The sequence below is a fragment of the Pelodiscus sinensis genome, chromosome 4, assembly GCF_049634645.1.
Source record: "Pelodiscus sinensis isolate JC-2024 chromosome 4, ASM4963464v1, whole genome shotgun sequence".
Taxonomy (NCBI): Eukaryota; Metazoa; Chordata; order Testudines; family Trionychidae; genus Pelodiscus; species Pelodiscus sinensis.
This window is the reverse complement of record NC_134714.1, coordinates 68,126,767-68,147,313: the sequence shown is the minus strand read 5'-3', so window position 1 is coordinate 68,147,313 and position 20,547 is coordinate 68,126,767. Positions and strand designations below refer to the sequence as shown.

Below are 20,547 nucleotides of genomic sequence, written 5' to 3'. Positions count from 1 at the left end.
TTGTCATTTTAAGTAGTTATTGTAAATGAACTTATGCAGTACTTTATTTCTGCTGCATGGTCTATGCGACAGACTGGCTGGGTTTTCGCAATTAGTACTAACATAGAAATTGCTAGGCTGTATGTTGATCACATGATTTTACTACAACTATCCATGCAACTACAATGGTCAGACAAAGGTGGTTGTCCAAAGGTTGCTCTAGCAACAACTATTTATGAGTTAGGTCACAAGATGTAAATACAATAATTACTGTTAAAAATGAGAATATTTCACAAATAAAATTCCAGAGGAACAGTGCTGGACACTGAGAGCATTGTTAATTATCAGCAAGATTTTTGTGAAATGTTCACATTAGCATGGAACTAAAAACAACATAGAAAATACTTTAATGCAGTTGCCTTTCACACTAAGGGGGCTTGTGTGGAATGTATTTATTTTAATCATTAACCTTTTGGATTACCAAATGCAATAGTCTACTTGGTCATGTCCTTTGATATCTACTGATGGAAAGTGTTATACAGTGCAAAAATCTATTGTATCATCATTATTATTTTATTACAATAGACTAACTTCTCCTTTACATGGGTGTGAGATTAGGAAAGTCCCCTGGTCTTGATTTTGTCCATGGTTTGAAATCCTTATTTGGCAGTTACAGTATTTCCTTCCATTTACCCTCCTCATTTTGTAACTTCTGCTGTCATGGGGATAATGAGCCAAAACCTGGTCACACCAACATCAACAAGAATTTTGCGCCTGACTTTCCTGTAGCCAAGACTTGCCTCTGCATCTTTTCTACCTCCTACTACACAAAGGACTGCACTAAAACCAATTCCCTGGTATTGTTGCCCACCGCTCCATTCCCAGACACCTTCTGCTTTCAAACATTTCTTAAAATATTTTGTTAATTTATATTTTTGGTTGCATGTGTGTGTTTTATACAGGCTGTATCTCTCCTCTCAAAAACTACCTACTGCTCCCAGAGTGTTCCCTCTTTCTCATAAATATATGGCGCTCTGAGTGAGGCAGGGTGCTGGGGCTGACTACTGTGCTTAGCACTCTGGCTGGGGTGTGGAGCTGGGGTGCTGGACCTGGCTCCACTGTGCCTGGCACTCTGACTGGGAAACAGACCTGGGGTGCGGGAGCTTACTGTCCCCACCATTGCCCACCCACCCAAAGTAGGAACCTTTCTGGCTATGTCACTGGTTACAACCACTTATGCCAAGGGTGGATTTGGCCTAGAGACTTACATTTATTTTATTATCTAAAAAAAGAAGAATGATGCCATGGGTTTGAGCAAATCTCAGAAAGAAAAAGCAGGAGACGGCCAAACACTGGGTCCAGAGAATAATGCCAGTACTGGGTGTCGGCCAGTCTTCACCTGATCCAGGACACATCAGCGAATGCAATAGAAAGAATAGAAAGCAAGTGAGAAAGAAACACAGAACATGTACCAGGTTTAATTTCCAGGAGCTTCAGCCTGGAGTCCTCAGGAGGATGTAAGCGTCTCTTCTTGCGCCAGCAGCGAGCAGGATATGTGTACAGCTGGCCTGGGGCTAATCCTGTGGGTTAAAAGCAAAAAATAAACAGTGGCATTTGCATTTGCAACTTTCCGTTAATTTCTCCAGCATCTCTGTATCTCCATTCCCAGCATTGCCATACTATAGGGTTCAATCCCACAAGATACGAAGCAACTCCAGAAACTGAGGGCATTCAGCATCCTAGCTGCAGCTCAGCATCCTGCAGGATCAACCCTATAAAGAAGCCACATGTCTTACTAACATATGTCTCTCTGTGCAGAGGTTCACTGTAACCCGAGCACCACTAAAAAAATGTGACAGATAGGATGGGAATGGCTTGAGCACCTTGAACAAAAATCATCTTTTTTGAACAACCTGACAAAATCAAGTCCATGTCAATACTGCAGAACCACCCTAGCATATGATGGCAGCTGAGTGGTGTAAGCCAGCCTTGCATAACAGCAAGGCACATTCTCCAACCTAGGAACAAAATGTATTCTCTGAGCCAGATGATGATGAAGGGGAAAAAAAACAACCTGATACCCTACTTGTAAAAACTGGGCCATCACTCCAAGAGAATAGGTAACTCACACTTGGCAAGTGCAGCCTAAGTCTTCAGTTTGGAATATGGAAACTCCCTGGGAATAAGGTTCTCATCCCAGCAAGGTCAACCCGCTCTTGAGACAGATAAACTGAGCAACAAGAAATTTACTGCGGGATGCCATGGGCTTTTGGAGGAGCTCCCCAAAATAAAGTTCTTGTCTCCCCTGCATGGATGGTAAGCACGGGAAGGGGAGTTGACAGCCTCCGCAGGCCCTTGGGCCAGATGGCAGGGGGAGGCTGGGAGCCTGGCTCCGCACTCCCAGAAGAGGCAGGGCGTGGGCAGCTGTGCCTCAATTCTGCCCAGAGTGCAGCACTGGCCCTCTCTCAAGCCCTCAGAGTTGTGCAGAACATGTGGTGCAGTGCTCCCATGGAGATATTAAAGGCCTGGAGCTCCAGCCACCAGCACGACCACAGTAGTAACAGTGGCAGCCAGGAGCCCCGGGTCTCTTTGAATCACAAGGCCCCCAAGTAATGGTCCCCTTTGCCTCTGCCTCATCAATAAGCCTGAGGCTGGGAGTAGGTTTTGGTGGCCTTAACAATGATTTCACTTCCCTTCTCTATTATGAGATGTGATAGTTGTTATATCCTACCTCAGGGTATGTCTATACTACAAAGTTAATTTGAACTAACGGACGTTAGTTCGAATTAACTTTGATAGGTGCTACACTAGCGCTCCGCTAGTTCGAACTTAATTCGAATTAGCGGAGCGCTTAGTTCGAACTAGGTAAACCTCATTCTACGAGGACTAAGCCTAGTTCGAACTTACTAGTTCGAATTAAGGGGTATGTAGCCCCTTAATTCGAGCTAGTGGGAGGCTAGCCCTCCCCAGCTTTCTCTGGTGGCCACTCTGGCCAACACCAGGGAAACTCTATTGCCCCCCTCCCAGCCCCGGACCCCTTAAAGGGGCACGGGCTGGCTATGGTGCCCGTGCCAGGTGCAAGCCTGCCAGCACCCAGCCAGCAGACCCTGCACCTGGCACGGCTCGAGCCAGCCACACGATGCCCCCCAGCCCTCCCCCTCTTCCCGGGACCAGGCTGGCGGCTCCCGGGAGCTTGCCCAGGACCGCAAGAGGAGGGCACCCACCTGGTCTAGTGTGGACATCGTGGACCTCGTCCACGACCTCCGCACTAGGCACAGGAAAGTGACAGTCTAGGGCAGGAGAGCTGCCAGCCTGGCCACCCAGGAGCAGGTGTGCATGAAAATCAAGGTGTCCACTGAGACCCCCGACCCTGAGCCCTGAGCTTACAATGGCCGTCCTGGGTCAGACCAAAGGTCCATCTAGCCCAGTAGCCTGTCTGCCGACAGCGGCCAACCCTAGGGACCTTGGAGGGGATGGACCAACGACAGTGACCAAGCCATTTGTCTCGTGCCATCCCTCTCCAGCCTTCCACAAACTTTGGGCAGGGACACCACTCCTACCCTCTGGCTAATACCACTCCATGGACCCAACTTCCATCACTTGATCTCACTTCTCTTTAAACTCTGTTCTAGTTCTAGCCTTCACAGCCTCCTGCAGCAAGGAGTTCCACAGGTTGACTTATTGCTTTGTGAAGAACAACTTTCTGTTACTAGTTTGAAGCCTGCTACCCATTCCTTTCCTTTGGTGTCCTCTAGTCCTTCTATTATGGGAACTAATGAAGAACTTTTCTTGATGCACCCTCTCCACCCCACTCATGCTTTTAATAGACCTCTATCCTCTCCCCCCTCAGTCTCCTCTTTTCTAAACTGAAAAGTCCCAGTCTCTTTAGCCTCTCTTCATATGGGACCTCTTCAAAACCTCTGATCATTGTAGTTGCCCTCCCCTCTCCCACCCTCTCTCTTCCCCTCTCCCACCTCCTTTTCCCAGTCTCCCCCAGTTTTGTTCAATAAAGAGAGATTCTATTTTTGACCACACTTTTTCTTTATTTTGTACATCAGGAAGGGGGACTAAGGAAGGGTAAGTGGAAGGAGGTGAGGGAGGAATGGGGTACGAGCCCCCGTTGGGGAGGACTGGGCTGGCTCTGCGGGCTTCTGGGGGTGGAACCTCTCCTGCAGCCCCCCAATTGCCCCTTCTCCCCAGATGGCAGCCTGCGGCAAGTGCAGCCAGTCTGATGGCCGAGTGCTGTGATGTGCCCAGTGTGGGCACTCAGGGCACTCCAAGCCAGGACTGCTTTGCAAGCGGGGAACCCTGAGAACTGTCTGTCCGGGGTGGGGGTCGGGTCCCTTTAAGCACAGCCCTCGGCTAGCCTGAGACAGCAGCTCCACGCTCTAAGTCCCCATCTGATGCCCTGCCGGCACTGCTTCCGGCCATCCTTAACCCCGTTTCAGGGTCCACTCTGTGTGGACATGCTAGTTCGAATTAGCAAAACGCTAATTCGAACTAGTTTTTAGTTCTAGATGCGTTAGTTCAAATTAGCTTAGTTCAAATTAACTAATTCGAACTAAGTTAGTTCTAATTATCACTGTAGTGTAGACATACCCTCAGAGAATACTGCATTTCCATGGGGGTATAAAGTCTATTAATGACTTGGAAGGAAAAACACTATGAATTACCTAGCTTGTCTAGAGTGCTTGACATCAAGGTGCTTTACAAACCTTAACTAGTATGCAAAAAATGCTATTATTAAGGTACAGGTTGTGACTAGGTGCAGTGTGGGTCATTGTGGGGGAACATATATAAAGCCAGATTGTCAGCAGGTGGGATTAAATTTGCGACTTTAGGGGCTAAAGCTATGTGCCTTTACTGCATGAGCTAAAAGCCAACTGGCTCTCAGCTAAGACTACAGAGCAGACTTTACTTTCCCTTGTTAGTGGTCTCAGTGCCTCTGGATTACACATACAAAGAGTCTAAGCCTCCCACAAATGTGCCCTCATTCACAGCTTTAGGGTAAGTCTACACTACAGAGATTTTTTGGCAAAACAGCAATTTTTCCGAAAAAACTTCAATTACATCCACACTGCAATCATATTCTTTCAAAAAAAAATGGAAAGAACAGAGGGTTTTACCGGCATTGGTAATCCCCTTTCTACAAGGAAGAAGACTCTTTCCGAAAGAGCTCTTTTGGAGAAAGGCATGTGGACAGGGAAGAGGGAGTTCTTTCAGAATAGAGAAAAGAGGAAGAAGCACAGGTGCCCTGGTGGCCACTTCGTCCATAGTAATCACAGCTTAAATGCAAGATAGCGGCCATTCATTGTGGACTCTATCTTTCAAAAAAGCAGATCGCTTTTTCGATGCACTTTGGCTGTGTGGACGCTCTCTTTCGGAAGAAGTTTTTCGGGAAGTTTGTACGCTAGACGTAGCCTTAGTCTGGTGAAAAAAATGGTGTGAGAAGAGAATCAGGCTCCTTGAGCTGCATTCTTGGAAAGGGGGAATTTGGGTAAAATCCTGTACTTGGGCTTTAGCCCAAAATGTAACCTTTAAAAAAAAAGATTTGAAAAGCTTTGGTTCAATTGTTTCTCAGTCTCTCACAAATTGGCACTTCCAGGCTCCAGCAAAGATGGTAAAGCACAAACACCAAAGTATTAAAAGCTCTGCTGGAAGCCAGAAGGCCCAGAAATATTGCAGGAAGGGCCTCCTGCCTAATCTGACCCCAGATGGACTCAGATAAGCTCTAGAAGGCCTCCAAATAGACCCTGTGAGCCTTCTGAGAAGAGGTATCCTCCGCTTTTTAATAATTCCCTCCTCAGAAGTGTTCTGCCAGCTGCTAAATAAACTTTATCTTGATCCAAACAGGTTTGATACCATTTTCCAGAGAGACGATTTACACCATTGTTTGTCCCCCAACCACCAATCTATCAACATGATGGCACAAGTAAAGTGTGAACCTCTCATTTTTGTGGAGGTGGGCCTTTTACATCTGCTTTGAACCTACCAGCTTCCTTCTGTGCCCATGCAAAACATGTACAATTCTCACCCTCTCCACTACTTGCTGGGTTGGATTGTCTTGCACTCTTGTGCCTTATAGGGCAGCCACAGAAAGTTTCAACCATTTGCTTATAGAGGAAATAGCAGGACCTGCAGTGAGTTATGTTGTTTATCTCATTAGTGTAGGAGAGCCATAACTCAAAGCTTGTGTGAAAGACTGGGGGAGGAAGGAAAAAGAGGGAGGGAGTTATGTGCAGTATTGTGTGAAATTAACCCTGAACTGTTTGTCACAACAGGCAGCCTTCTGATTATTTACAATGGAGCTGTGAGAAACCAAGTTTATGCATGGGGCTTCTGACTCTCCTCTTCCCTTTTTAAACCCCACGCAAGGGGCAAGATGGTTCTGGATCTTTTCTGTTTGCCTGAAAACAGTGCTTCAGGTGAGAGATGTGGGAAGCGAAGGCCAGTAAACAAAGCAAAGGGGTGCTCACATCCCAGATGTTAGAGTGACTGGTGGAGCATTCTCATTGGTTCAATACTGCCAAGAGCACAGTGTGTGTTGCCTGGAAATGGCGATGCTCATACCAGAGAGATGCTGTGCCCGTCACAATGGGGCTACGAGAGATGGATGGTACAGAGAAACCCAAGGGAGCACTGAACAAGCTAATCACATCAAGGAACAGCAGAGCAAATATGAGGGAGGAGGGACTCTTGGTTTCTTTCTAAATCATTATAATTTAAATTAAAAAAGGCTATGGATTTGGCAGCTGATGGACATACAGGAAGCTTCAGCCTATTTAAATTCTAAAACAAAAAAAACCTCTCTTGCCACTAACCAGTCCTCACCACAGCCCTGGGAGAAAGAGAAATGCTACTGGCCCCGTTTCATAGACAGGGACACTGAGGCACGGTGATGTTAGGTATCTTATGTGGTTCAGGCATAGGTCAACAGATTTGTCCAAGGTAACATGGAGTTAGTGACAAAGCTGGGTCAAAGAACCCAGCTCTCCTGGCAACCAATCCTATGCTTTAAACACTCAACAGTGGTTCCTGCCACAAATATCAAGATATCAGTGTGTCTGCTTCCAGGATACTTTGTGTCATGCTTGTAGCATGTGCTCCCTCCAGCATCTGGCTTCTACATATAATAAATGCATAGCTGCTTATGTATGAATGACTTCAAAAGAACCTGCAGGATGCTGCAGGAACAGAAGTTTTTGGGGTAAATACGTGTTTTTAAACAAAAAGCGAAAATTAACTTGTTTTGTCAAAAGCGTCATCTCTCTGGAACAGGAGCTTTCAGGTGAAACAAAACCTTCAGTGGTCACTATAGACCACATGAGACATTTTGTGAAGAAAGTTCCCCAGAGTCGCAGACCACTCAGATAACTATGTTCTGCCTACCCAAACTCTCCCTGTAGTTTTGAGAGGATAAGGTATTACCGTCCTTCAGTGCTTATCCTAAACCAGAGGTGGTGAACCTAAGGCCCAGGTGCCGGATGTGGCCCTCAACTTGCCTGGATCCAGCCCCCAGGGCTCGAGGCTCCCCCCAACACTGGGAAGCCCACACTGGCACTCCAGCCCCTCACCACCCTGCTGTGGGGCTGGAGCACACAAAATCTATCAGCCTGGACCTCCCTAGGCTGTGGTGTGTGAGGGGAATGTGAGGAGTATCTTTTTCCTTCTTGCTCGGGGGCCATGTCAGTTTTATTGTTTGTTTAGAGGGGTTGTTTTGTTTTTGTGTTTGTTTTTTGTTGTTGTTGTTGTTTTGGTTTGGGGTTTTTTTTTACTTGTATGTGTCCCTGACTGATTTTCCTGTGGATCAGCGGCCCTCAACCCAAAAAACATTCCCCATCCCTGTCCTAAACAATAAAGTACTGTTGTTGTTCACTAATAAAATATCTTCCACAACCCAATCCTACTCCCTACCCCAAAAGTCAAAAGTGTTGCTGCTGCAAGAGGCAGTGTAAAAAATGTGTTGTTGTAGACAATACAAACTCAGCTCGTGGAGGGTAGAAGTAGTTTGAGCTCATCTGAAGAAGTGGGTTTTGCCCACAAAAGCTCATGATACTATATATATTTTTGTTAGTCTCTAGTCTAAGGTACCACTTGTTTTATTCCATATTAGTTTAATACTCTATTCAAATGGATTAAGTGAATTTGAAATAAAGTAATCCTATTCCAAAATAAGAGCATCCACACATGGAATTAAGTGGGAATACTTAATCTGCTTTAAATTTTCATTCTACCCTATTCTGGATTAATATTTATGTGTACACAAGTCCTTTGTCCTGGTGTACAGATGGGGAACCGTGCAAGATACCTTCTCCCATTCTGTGCTCTGTGAAATGGCCAGGGAAAATTCCAGTTCCTGAACTTGGCAGAATGTAGGGACTGTTTATTCAGTAAGCCCCTGGGCAGGCTATGACCCCATCTGCCACAGCTGGCCAATAACAGAAAGAAGAACAGATTGCATCATCCAAAGACCATTGAACTGGCTACCACAAGAAATAAGAATGACCACGGACCTCCTCACAAATAGAGCTAGACACAAAAATTCATTTCTTTGACCTAGCTTTCTTTCAGCCTGCACACATACAAAATGCACATGAGCATACATAGAATCCAAGAGCTAGAAATGAATCCAGACATTTCTCTCAGAGACTAAAAAGGGAGGAAAAAAAGTGAGAGATTGTTATTTCCCTTCTTGAACATTTGAGTCATTCTGATTCTACAGCCATTTAAGCACCTAGATAGGATTTGCTGAAACATGTGCAAAAAAGTAGTGCTAAAATGAGGGAAGGTAGCCTGCTTCTTTCCACTATCTTTTTTGCAACTACAGAGAGGGTGTGTCTAGACTACATGCCTCCGTCGACGGAGGCATGTAGATTAGCCAGATCGGCAGAGGGAAATGAAGCCGCGATTAAAATAATCGCGGCTTCATTTAAATTTAAATGGCTGCCCTGTTCTGCCGATCAGCTGTTTGTCGGCAGATCGGGGCAGTCTGGACGTGACGCGCCGACAAAGAAGCCTTTCTTGATCGGCACAGGTATGCCTCGTACCCAGATTGATTTGAACACAACCAGTCTGCTCCATCCACAGTCACAAACTCAAGAACCAAAGCCCATTCACTTTACTTCTACAAGTAGAGCATTGACTTCACTGGGATTACTCACAAGAGTAAGTAAGCAGAATATGGTGCTAGCACTGCACACATCGATACTGTCCCTTATTACAATTCACAATCCTTGTAGCAGATTTACATTTACCTCTTCCATCCTCCCACTGCCGCCGCCATCTTGGTATTTTTGCTCGTTGTAAGTGATTTATGCAAAAAGGAAATCCATGAAATACAAATGATACAAAATGCTATTTTGGCTTTAGAATGAATCACATATTAGTTAAGAAGACAGTGCAACCTCCATTATCCAAACATCAATAATCTAAAACAGAACTACATCACCCCAAGTCTATTAAACTAAAAATTTTGTCAGGTCACCCAAAATCCCAGTTGTTTATGTGTACCTTTCCAGCCAAGGCACTTGGGTAATCAACCCTTCACTGTAATTGTTGCGTGTTCCCCTCTTATTTGGGGTTCTTGTCCCAAATATTGAAAAAAGCCAAACAACAAGATGGAAAACTGAGACACAGAGGTGAAGACCAAGTCATCTGGAAACAGAATCTAGATCTCTTGACTCCTGGTGTCCTCCTAGGGTTGCCAACTTTCTAATTGCACAAAACCTAAAACCCTTGACCCGCTGCTTCCCCAAAACCCCATGCCTGCCCCACCCCTTCTCTGAGGCCCTGCCCCCACACACTCCAGGTCCCCCTGCTCTGTCACTCACTTGCCCCCTTGCTCAGTCACTATCACTGGGCTGAAACAGGTGTAAGAAGGAGGGAGAGCTCCAACTAGTGCTGCAGGCGCTGAGGTGGGGCCAGAAATAAGGAGTTCAGCATGTGGGAGGGGGCTGTTGGGTGGGACTGAGAGGATTGGCATTACAGGAGGGGGTGTGGGCACCAGGAAGGAGTTTGAGTGCAGGGGGGTTCAGGCCTGCAACAGGAGATTGGGGTGCAGGGAGGTGTATGAGATCTGGGAGGGAGTTAGTGTGCAGAAGGGGTTTTCCACTGGGGGCAGAGGTGGTTGGGGTGTGGATCCAGCCAGGCAGTGCTTACCTCAAGCATCTCACAGTCATCGGTGCAGCAGAGCCAGGGCATGCTCCCTGCCTGCCATGGCTCCACATTGCTCCCAGAAGCTGCCGCCATGTCTAGCCTCTAGTCAGAGGGACTGTCAGGTGGCTCTGCACAATGCGTACTTCCCGTGTCTGCAGGCACTATCCCTGTAGCTGCCACTGTCTGCCAATGAGAACGGCAGAGGTGGGGCTGGAGGTGGGGGCAGCATACTCTGGCCACTTGTCTACCTAGGAGCCAGAGGGAAATACCGGACACTTCTGGGAACCGTGCGGAGCCAAGACAGGTAGAGAACCTGCCTTAACCCTGCTAACTGGATGTTGAATGTCCCAGTGAGAGGTCCTGACTGGGGCTGCCAGGGTCCCATTTTGACTGGGTGTTCCTGTCGAAAACCAGATGCCTGGCAACCTATCCTCTATTCTAATCATCAGAGCAAAGTGAATTTAAAACGAGGACTCTTACATAAGAACATAAGAACGGCCATATTGGGTCAGATCAAAGGTCCATCCAGCCCAGTATCCTGTCTGCCGACAGTGGCCAATGCCAGATGCCCCAGAAGGAGGGAACACAACAGGCAATCCTCACATGATCCGTCTTCCTAAATTTATATTTCCTATGAGTGAGTCTTCCCTCCTTTAGAACAGTTCCAAGGTTCTCTTGAGTAAAGGTCCTCTACTATGTGATTGCCTCAGATCAATAGCAATAAAGGATCTGTGATGATGCAGCATTAGAAACTACGATGTCAAGCAATAGGAAGAATAATTAGGTTCCGCTCTTTGCAAGTTACTGAAGGGAATCCCCTCCGGGCCAGCAGGTGTAGGCAACTTCTCCTGTGTGCATGGCCCTTACAAGGTTTGAGTTGTTAGTAATTAAATCCCCTGAGGGGTCAGCAGCCTGCCCTCCTTACACACATGCACAGAACACGGCTTACCTGGTCCCCGATGCCTCTTCTCCATCCAGATATAGCAGTTGTTCTGAGCTACCCCAGTCTGTGAATCCAGGAAGGGGAGGCGGACGCTGCGCTCGGCGCACAGCCGAGAGTTGTAGCTGCGGCAGTGCTCGATGGCTTCTTTGTAGAACTGGTCCCCAAGTCTACCAGGAGGAAAAGAGGAGAAAGTTAAGAGATTGCTTTGGCCTCCCCAAATAAGTCACAGAAAGAAGGCGACATGGGGTCAATCAAAAATAGATCAGCAGAAATACTTCCCCCAAATCCCTTGTATGCATTAACCTGAAGCACTTCCTGTCACACAGTGTCACTGAGGCAAAGAGAAAGTAAGGGGCATAAGATTAGATGCTGAGGGTATGTCTATACTGCAGATGGGAGCAAAAGTCCCAGCCTGGATGCACAGACCCGTGTTGCTGCACTGGCAGAGGCTCAGGCCAGCCAGCCAAGCTCAGATTCACCTGATCAGATGGCTAGCCCAAGCCCCCACCGCGGCAGCCATGTTCACATTTGCTATTTTTAGCACAATAGCTTGTGCCCTGTTAATTCTGGTCTGTCTACCTGGGCTGGGAAGCTCTCTCCCAGCTGCAGTGTAGACAAGCCCTTAAGGATAGGGAAATAGATGTCTCTGGATAATGGGAGGCAAAGCTTTTTGTTCTTAATGTGCCAGTTCAAATCCTGCTCACAAAACAAGCCAATGGTTTTGAGGGCAACCTCCACGGTATGTTTCGAGCAACTGAAAAGCTGCTTTTAAAATGCTGGCCCCATTTAAAAAACTTCTCTTCAAAACTGGCAGACACACCTACACACCTCTGTTCCAAGGGTGGCCCCACAGATGAGCCACGCTCTCTGCCTATTCACGAGTGGGTGTCCCCTGAGCTAGCAATATTGTTCTTTGTGCTCCTAGGTAGCATGATCGGGGGTGAGGGGCGGGGAGGAGGAGAGTGAAGTATAGCTGCACATTAAGGGTTTGGCTTCATTTGGCATGTTAGATCATCGTTCATAAAGTGCTTATGGTCCTTACAGGCGAGTGGCACTATAGAAATGAAATACATTCATGTGCTCAGCATGGCACAAGATGATCTCTGCAAGGGGCAGGAAAGAAATCTAATCCTTGCCCCTTTACACTGGATATTGAAAGTAGGATACTAGATTTACCAATGTGACAAATCCTTTGTTTTTGAGTTTATAAAGGCAGAATGATAGTTAGAGAGACTAGTATCATTTATTGGCTAGGCATTTGCTTCAAATGTTGTGAACCCTTAGGCTTCTATAGAGAGTGGTAAGAAAAGAAAATCTGCATGCCAGAGGTAGCCTGAAATCTCAGAGTTACAGGTTAGAAGACAGAAAAGCACACTTTCAGCAACATGGGGCCAGATTCTCTTGTACGTTGTGCTGCTTTAATGTCACAGATTGGCCATCAAGCTGGAGTGCTACAAAGCTGCCATAGCATACCCCTGGAGCTGGCTGTCATCCTACTGGGTGAAATTCAGCAATGGGAGAGAGTTGATCAGAAAATATGTTTAAGTAGTATAGTGTAACTTGCACTGAATTTGACATTCTTTAGTCTGCAACTGAAGAACAAATTGAATGTCAAAGGATCAAAAGTAGAGGAGGGAGGGAAAGCAGCCAATGAAAAGGTGTCAAATATAGGGAATACAAATAACAGCTGATATAGCCTCAAGCTGCAACAACTTTTCTGAGGATTCATAGAATCCTGGGGCTGGAAGAGACCTCAGGAGCTCATCAAGTCCAACCTCCTGCCCAAAGCAGGACCAACCTCAACTAAATCATCCCAGCCAGAGCTTTGTCAAGCCAGGTCTTAAAAACCTGTAGAGATGGAGATTCTACCACCTCCCTAGGTAACCCATTCCAGTGCTTCACCACCCTCCTAGTAAAATAGTTTTTCCTAATATCCAATCTAGATCTCCCCCACTGTAACTTGAGACCATTGCTCCTCATTCTGTCATCTGTCACTATTGAGAACAGCCTCGCTCCATCTTCTTTCCCCCTTCAGGTAGTTGAAGGCTGCTATCAGATCCCTCCTCCCTCTTCTCTTCTGCAGACTCAACAAGCCCAAATCCCTCAGCCTCTCCTCATAAGTCATGTGCTCCAGCCTCCTAATAGTTTTTTTGCCCTCTGCTGGACTTTCTCCAATGTGTCCACATCTTTTCTGTAATTGGGGACCCAGAATTGGACACAATACTCCAGATGTGGCTTCACAGATTCTCCAACTGTTCCTTGCAGCTGACAACATGCATGGTGTATCTAGCTCCTTGCAGCCTCAGCCTCCCTTCCATGCAATGCTGAAGAGGAAGGGAACAAACAGTAATGGGGACATATAGTCTATACACAGAGCAATCTGCATACAGCAGGATCTTCTCTGCACACAGATCCGAGGAAGACAATGCCAAGCCCCTGCTTCCGGGGGTGAGATATGGGGGGAGAAAGCTGTACGTATTATATGAAATTGACTGAGAAGAAATGAAAACTTATTCAAAGTAATTAAAGCTGGCTGTCATGTACACTTGTGTAATCAAAGTCAGTAACAAGGAAACTCAAATTGATCAAAGATTAATAGTTCTTACAAATACTGTGAGTGTCAGCAGTGCTAAGTTAAATTCCTTTGTTAAACCAGGGATGTTTGGAAACATTGAGGTCTTCATAGAACAAAGAGTAAAAACTGGATGAAAACAAACTGTCACCCACTGGACAGATTCTCTGTGTAGTAAGTATCACACACACCCCAACCCCAATGAAATATGAGCATGGCCAGCATTCTGTATTAAAAAAATTCAGCAGAATAAACTACAGCAACCAGGATAGGAGTCATAAATGGAGACTAATTCCGTTTCCATCCTGCTGTAAACTGAAAATAACTGTAAATCTTGGAATGTTAAATATTTGGCTTAAAGTGATACTGTCATGTATGGTTTAAGCCTAAACCGTAGGTTTGTCTACAAAGGGAAGACAGAGTTTTCAAAACTTAAATGCATTTGATGATCAGTAGAAGCTGACAATCTAGTGGATCAAATTAATCCTCCATGTAACTCCAAGTAAAATTATGTTTGCCTAGACTAGATTTTTTTTATCCCAATTGTAATTATTTTAAAGTGAAAGTTGTTTCTCTTTTTTCTTTAAGATATGCTAATTCATTAATTAATTGAGATATGGATCAATCATTGCTGAACGCTAGGGAAGTTTTGACATTTCAAACTTCATAGCTGGCTTTTTTATTAGCAGAATCAAAACCCCAAATCTAAGCAATTCAAATTTTGGAAAAGTGAGGATCTACAATGATGGTTTGAGGACTGGGACAAGCTCTGGTTCTGAAAGCTGAAACCATGGACAAAAATTGACATTAAAAAGCGAAGCAATGTTGTATTACATCTCAATATGAATACATTTGGTCCACTCTGAATTTTCATTCAGTTTTTAAAGACATGTAACTAAAAGCATATTTGAACGTAAACATCTTCTCCGGTGCTTCAGTTCAAGCATGATAATTTTTTGCTTATATGGGAAAACCAAGTTGTTAGTATTAGTATTGTTAGTATTAGAGGTATCAAAGGAGGCCAAGAGCCCATTGTGCTAGGCACTGTATGTGCACGTAAGTGAGACATAGCCTGCCCCCAAATAACTTAGTCAGATAGCACAGAAAGGTGGGAAGGGAAACAGAGAACTGAAGTGATATAAGCAAAACAATGGACCAACCTAGTTTCGCTGATCAAGTTCTATGAGTAAAAAATAAACAAACCACATTAATAGTAAAAAGTAAATTTCATTTTAAAAAATCTTTCAGGTTTAATCATTTAGTGCAATTAGCAACACGGGTTAGAAAAAAATCACTTAAAATATATGAGATCTACTTCTCATTCCTCTAAACACTGATGTTATGCTGCTACAATTCCACTGATTTCAGAGGAATGCCCCTGCAGGACACCCATGTAATGGAGTGGAGAATCAGGACCTGTGATGTCCGGTATGTCGATGTCCTTTTAAATGTTGAGAAATGAAGATTTTCTACTCATCAGGAACAGCCTGATCTAACCCTGACTGAATGGAAAATAATCCTTCCCTTCTTGCATACTTTTTCTGTCTTGTCTATTTAGACTATAAACCCTTCAAGGCAGAGCTAGTCACATACCATTTGTCTGTACAGTAGCTAGCACAATGAGCCCCAATGTGAGATGGGACTCTATAGGCACTACTTTACTACAAAAGTTAGGTAGGGCCCTAGGTCACTACTGAAGACAGTGATCCTATGTTACATCTTAGCTGCTTCGCACACCTTCCCAGCCCTCAGGATTCCTCTTGAATACAGGAAAGCCCAGGCTGGCATAGAGCCAATGTAGCAGCTCTATGTCATTCCCTTCCATCCTGCGTTGGGACAGGGTACATTTCCAGAGGGAGAGAGCATGGTAATGATCTCTAGCTGCTAAAGGAGCTCCAAGATGGGTGCAACTTAGATCAGTGTCTCTCAACCAGTGGTACGAGTGCCCTCAGGGGTACTCGAGAGAAGTCTGGGGGGTACATTAACACAACTGAAATTTGGAAAAAAACTGAAATTTTGTTTAAATTTTTTACACCCAAAAATGTCAGCACCCACCCAGCTATGATTAAGTTGTTTAAACTAACATGTTGCAATGATAGAAAAAAAACTGTGTTTCTGAAACTGTAGTTACTAGGGGTACTTATAATATTTTTAAAGGGGGTACTTACTTTTTTTTTTTAAAGGAGTACTTTATTTAAAAAAAAAAAAAAAGGTTGTGCAACATTGGCTTAGAGCATTCTTCAGTACCTGTCACATCTCAGATTAGAAACCAAGGGATGGGAATACTCATTAAAAACATATAGCCAGTCAGCCCCAGAAGGGATCACACTCCCTCATCACCCCCAGGACTTTTATGCCATTAAAATACAGCTCTTAGATTCTTACCAGAGCCTAGGTAACTCCACATTGAAACTGGGTTGGAGCTAGTCCCATAGAAGTCAGGTCCTTCTTTTCTGCAGAATCATTTCCCGCTAGGGCAGTGCTCATTACAACCAATGGAGGTGTTAAGATGAAAATAAAGAGACGGCTAACTGCCTGAGAGAAACAAGCAGCCTTTTCTCTGGAGGTTTGCAAGGGTCCCTAACAGTGTTTACATGCAGAGAATTCACTGTTCTTCCCAAGATCAGTAGAATGCCCACTGAAATTTTATTTTCTATACTTTTTGGCTCTACTCTTAAGTATTGTTGCAAAGGCCAAGAAGCACAACGGGAAAATACTTAAACCTGAAACTGTTCAAGAAACCAATACCTGACACCAGTGACCTGCCTAACTACCATCCCGTTTCAAACCTTGGCACGATTCAAGATATAAATCAACTCTAGCAACACGCACACAGCAGATAACATGGGCTCTCCTAGCCTGACTTCATAGGAGAGTCTGGAAATGAAGCAGCAAAGAGGCCTCAGAGTTCCTCATGGAGATCGAGAAAGGAGACTCGAATATACAGCTACTGCTCTATCAGCTGCCTTTGACGTTACTGATCGTGAGGTACTGCTGACTCACTGCTTGTTTTGTCATGCAGTGGGAGAATTGTGCTATGCTGACTACCCTCATTCCTTCCCAACAGATCCCCATGATGGGAAGCTGCTCCTCCTCTGAGAGCTCTGACATACAGAATGCCTCAGGGCTCGGTCCTGTCACCACTAACAGCATCTCTGCAGGGGGTATTGTGAGATGATGTGGGCCACAGTGTCAGCTATAGATTGACACACCCCTCTGTGTACCCTTTTCACCTAACATGGAGAGCAGGCCCTCCAATAGCTCAGTGTACGAAGGAGAGTGCGAAGGAGGAAAAATAGCTGACTCAACTCGAATCAAGGCAAGAATGAAGTGAAGCTGTCTGGAAGCAAAAAAACGCTCTGAGGAACTGAGGATCTAAGATAGTCCATTGGGAATCATACTATCATTGACATGGATAATCATGTGCCTTTCCCTGTCTCCAACTAGAAGAAGACTCCATTCTATTGCTCCCAACTGCACTATTGTGACTCCCTCTACCCAGGCCCAGGGAAGTTCACAAAGAAGAAAAAGCTAGTAGATAATGTGTCAGCCCATCTCCTATGCAGAACAAACTAAACATGTCATATTACTGTGAGCTCCTGGTCCAGATCCATTTTGAGGTTCTAGTAGATATTACAAAGCCCAGAATGGGATAGGACCATGGCATTTCAGAAACTGTCTCTTCTTCCCGGAGCCATCACAGAAGGTGTAATCATCTAGATTAGAACATGGGGCCTAACAGAGCCCAAGAATTAACTTAAGAGAGCCAAAATCTTCTTACTAACAGGTTTTGGGCCCTGGAACCATCCCCAAAAGAGGAAGAAACTCTACCCTTCCCTTCTCAGATCATATCTGCAATCCCATATATCATTTGAGGATTCCGTGTGATGCCCTAAAGGCTGTTTTTCTGTATAAACTCAGTGGACCATTTTTGAGTGAAAACTAAATGTGGGAATTCTTAGTCTTTCTGGTTTACTCTTAGATTCTACTGTAGGATTTTGGGGTATCAATCATATTTGGGCCAAAATCAGCAAAGGCAGTTTTATATTTTGTCTATCTAACCTATCAGCATTTCTAAAGGTTCTGTCATCATAGTGTTTAGGTACAGCATACGGATTATAAAATACATTGACAACAGCCTAGAGGAGCACTCAGTCTTTGTTTAATTATGGCCTGATCCCTTTATGTACCATCAGATTTTTTTTTCCTGCCATGTTTTTTGGGGCAGGAGTGAGCAAACTACAGCCCATGGGCCACATCTGGCCCCTCAGCCATTTTAATCTGGCAGTTAAGCCCACACTGGTGAGCAGGGTCTGGGACTTGCCCTCCTCTGTGTGTGCTGCGACTCTGCATGGCTCCTGAAGCAGCAGCATCTCCCCCCACCTGCACACTTCAGCTCCTATGCATAGGGGCAGCCAAAGGACTCCGTGCACTGCCCCCAGCCCAAGTCCTGGCTCAGTAGCTCTCATTGGCTGAGAACCATGGCCAACGGGAGCTGCGGGAGTGGCTCTACAGACTGAGCTGCAGCACACAGTGCCGCCTGGCCATGTCTCTACGAAGAACCCAGCCAGAAGGAGGACATGCCACTGTTTCTGGGAGCTCCTTTTGGAGGTAAATACAGCCTGGAGCCAGCACCCCGAGCCCTCCCCCCACATCCCAGCCCTGATCCCTCCGTCACCCTACAAATCCCCTGGTCCAAGTCTAGAGCATCCTCCTGCACCCCATGTCCCTCATCAACAACTCCACACCAGAACCTGCACCCCCAGCCAGAGCCCTCACATACGTCCTGCACTCCAACCTCCTGTCTCAACCCGGAGCCCCCTCCCATATCCTGGACTACTCATTTCTGGCCCCATCCCAGAGCCCACACTCCCAGCCAGACCTCTCATCCCCTCCTACAATTTTGAATCCATACAATTTCCATACCCTCATGTGTCCCTTGGACCAAAAAATTTGCCTACCCTTATGGCAGGGAGATGATGATACCACAGAAAATCCTCAAATGAGGTAGGAGGGTTTGAACATGAGTGAAGACAAAGCAGACGTTTCCAGAGAGGCCATGGAGTGACTTAATCTGTTTGCAAAATAGGTCTTTTTAGTTTTTAAATATGAACCTGCCTCCCTTCCCTCCCCCTTCCTCCCCCCACACACAGCCTCTCCTGCTTTCTGGGGCTCAGAATGCATCAAACATCCATCTCACTTCTATACCAGTTGATTGGCTTTGTTTTGCTCTGTGGGAGAAGGTGAATCTTATGCAACTTTCCACAACACAGGAGTCAGACGTCTATTTTTAATCCAACCATGATTTCTTGAGACTTTTACAACCTGCTGCTTGGATGCTGTAAGGTCTGGGAAGAAAACAGATCAAGAGAGAGGAAAAAAAGATGTTCCCTACATACTGTTTCTGTGGGTAGAGCATTTATATTGTAATCTATATATCAGATTGCAAAGCAGTATACAAGTGTAGGAAAAATAATTCATTTGTGTTGTAGAAATACCTGAGGGTCCGATCAGAATTGCAGCCCCACTGTGCTAGGTTCAGTACATTGGAGATTAGGAGAAGAAGCATCTGAAAGTTGATTATATCTTCTAATTCAGTGCCAAACCAGCCCATGTATCACACCATTGGCACCACTGGAACCTAAGGAACCTTATGCCAGTGGAAGATCAGTATAATGTGTACCCACATGCCTTGGGCTATGTCTAGACTGCAGGAGTCTTTCTGAAGAAGCTTTTCCAGAAGAGATCTTCCGAAAAAACTTCATCCAAAAGAGAGTGTCCACACTGCCAAAAGCATCGAAAAAGTGATCTGCTTTTTCGAAAGATAGTGTCCACACTCGCATTTAAACTGTGATTACTATGGACGGAGTGGCCACCAAGGCACCTGTGCTTTTTCCTCTTTCCTCTTCTTTCGAAAGAACTCCCTCTTCCCCGTCCATTCACACCTTTTTCCAAAAGAACTCTTTCGGAAAAAGGTTTCTTCCTCATAGAAAGAGGTTTACCAATGTTGTACAAACCTCTCTGTTCTTTCAATTTTTTTTCGAAAGAACACAACTGCAGTGTGGACGTAAGTGAAGTTTTTCGGGAAAACGGCCGTTTTTCCGAAAAATCTCTGCAGTGTAGACATACCCTCTGACAATGCACCCATCACTATAGGTTTTTGCCAGGGGACAGCTCCCCTTTGGAAGCTTAAGACAGCAACCAGAATTCATATCTTGTGTTCACTCTTCAATTACCAAAGGTGTGAACTAGTGAAACCTTCAGCACCAAAAAAGGATGATCAATGACTAGCATGTCACCCAAGAGATATTTTTAAAGGGGGTGGGGATTAACAGTTCAAGCCGGAGGGGTTTAGGAGCATAGAAGTCTCCTTAGCAGTGAGGAACTTAACTATGATCACAAATCTAGGGGCAGATTCAGTAAAAAGTCTTTCCATCCAACTCTCACAGTCTAGAATTCTCACCTTGGCTTCATCTTTTCCATCTGGACAGCCTGGAATGGGAGGAATTTGGACCAGTAAGATATCTGATCGGACCTGGCCAGATGACCTGAGTTCTAATTCTGGCTCTGACACAGACTCCCACAGTGGCCTTGGGCATGGCAGTTAATCTCTTTTTGTCTTAGTTCCCCTATCTGCAACACGGGCGCAATACTCCTGGCCTGCCTCACTGACATGGATCACTTTAGTGATAATTGTAACCCTCCTTTGAAGAGTCAAGCTTTGATTCACTGTGAATAAAAAAATTGAAGGCCTGTGATATACAGAAGATCGGCCTAGACTCTTGGTCATAAACTCTATGAAAGTTATTTACATGGTTGCAACATGCCATTCCATCAGAATGGTAGAATTTTGTATAACTATGCTGGTTGCAAAGCACTGCAAATTTTTCTATTGGAC

The 20,547-nt window shown here is 45.2% G+C and overlaps 1 protein-coding gene across 4 annotated transcripts in view; it reads right to left on the bottom strand.

The window, feature by feature from the left end:
- DPF3 (double PHD fingers 3) overlaps positions 1–20,547 on the bottom strand; it is a 228,061-nt gene that overhangs the window by 116,591 nt on the left and 90,923 nt on the right. For all 4 annotated transcript variants that reach the window (XM_006130318.4, XM_075927282.1, XM_075927281.1 and 1 more), the window contains exons 2-3: positions 11,084–11,244; positions 1,452–1,559 (exon numbers count right to left, since the gene is read on the bottom strand). In XM_006130318.4, coding sequence (XP_006130380.1) covers positions 1,452–1,559; positions 11,084–11,244 — 269 coding nt within the window. The remainder of the gene's footprint in view (positions 1–1,451; positions 1,560–11,083; positions 11,245–20,547) is intronic.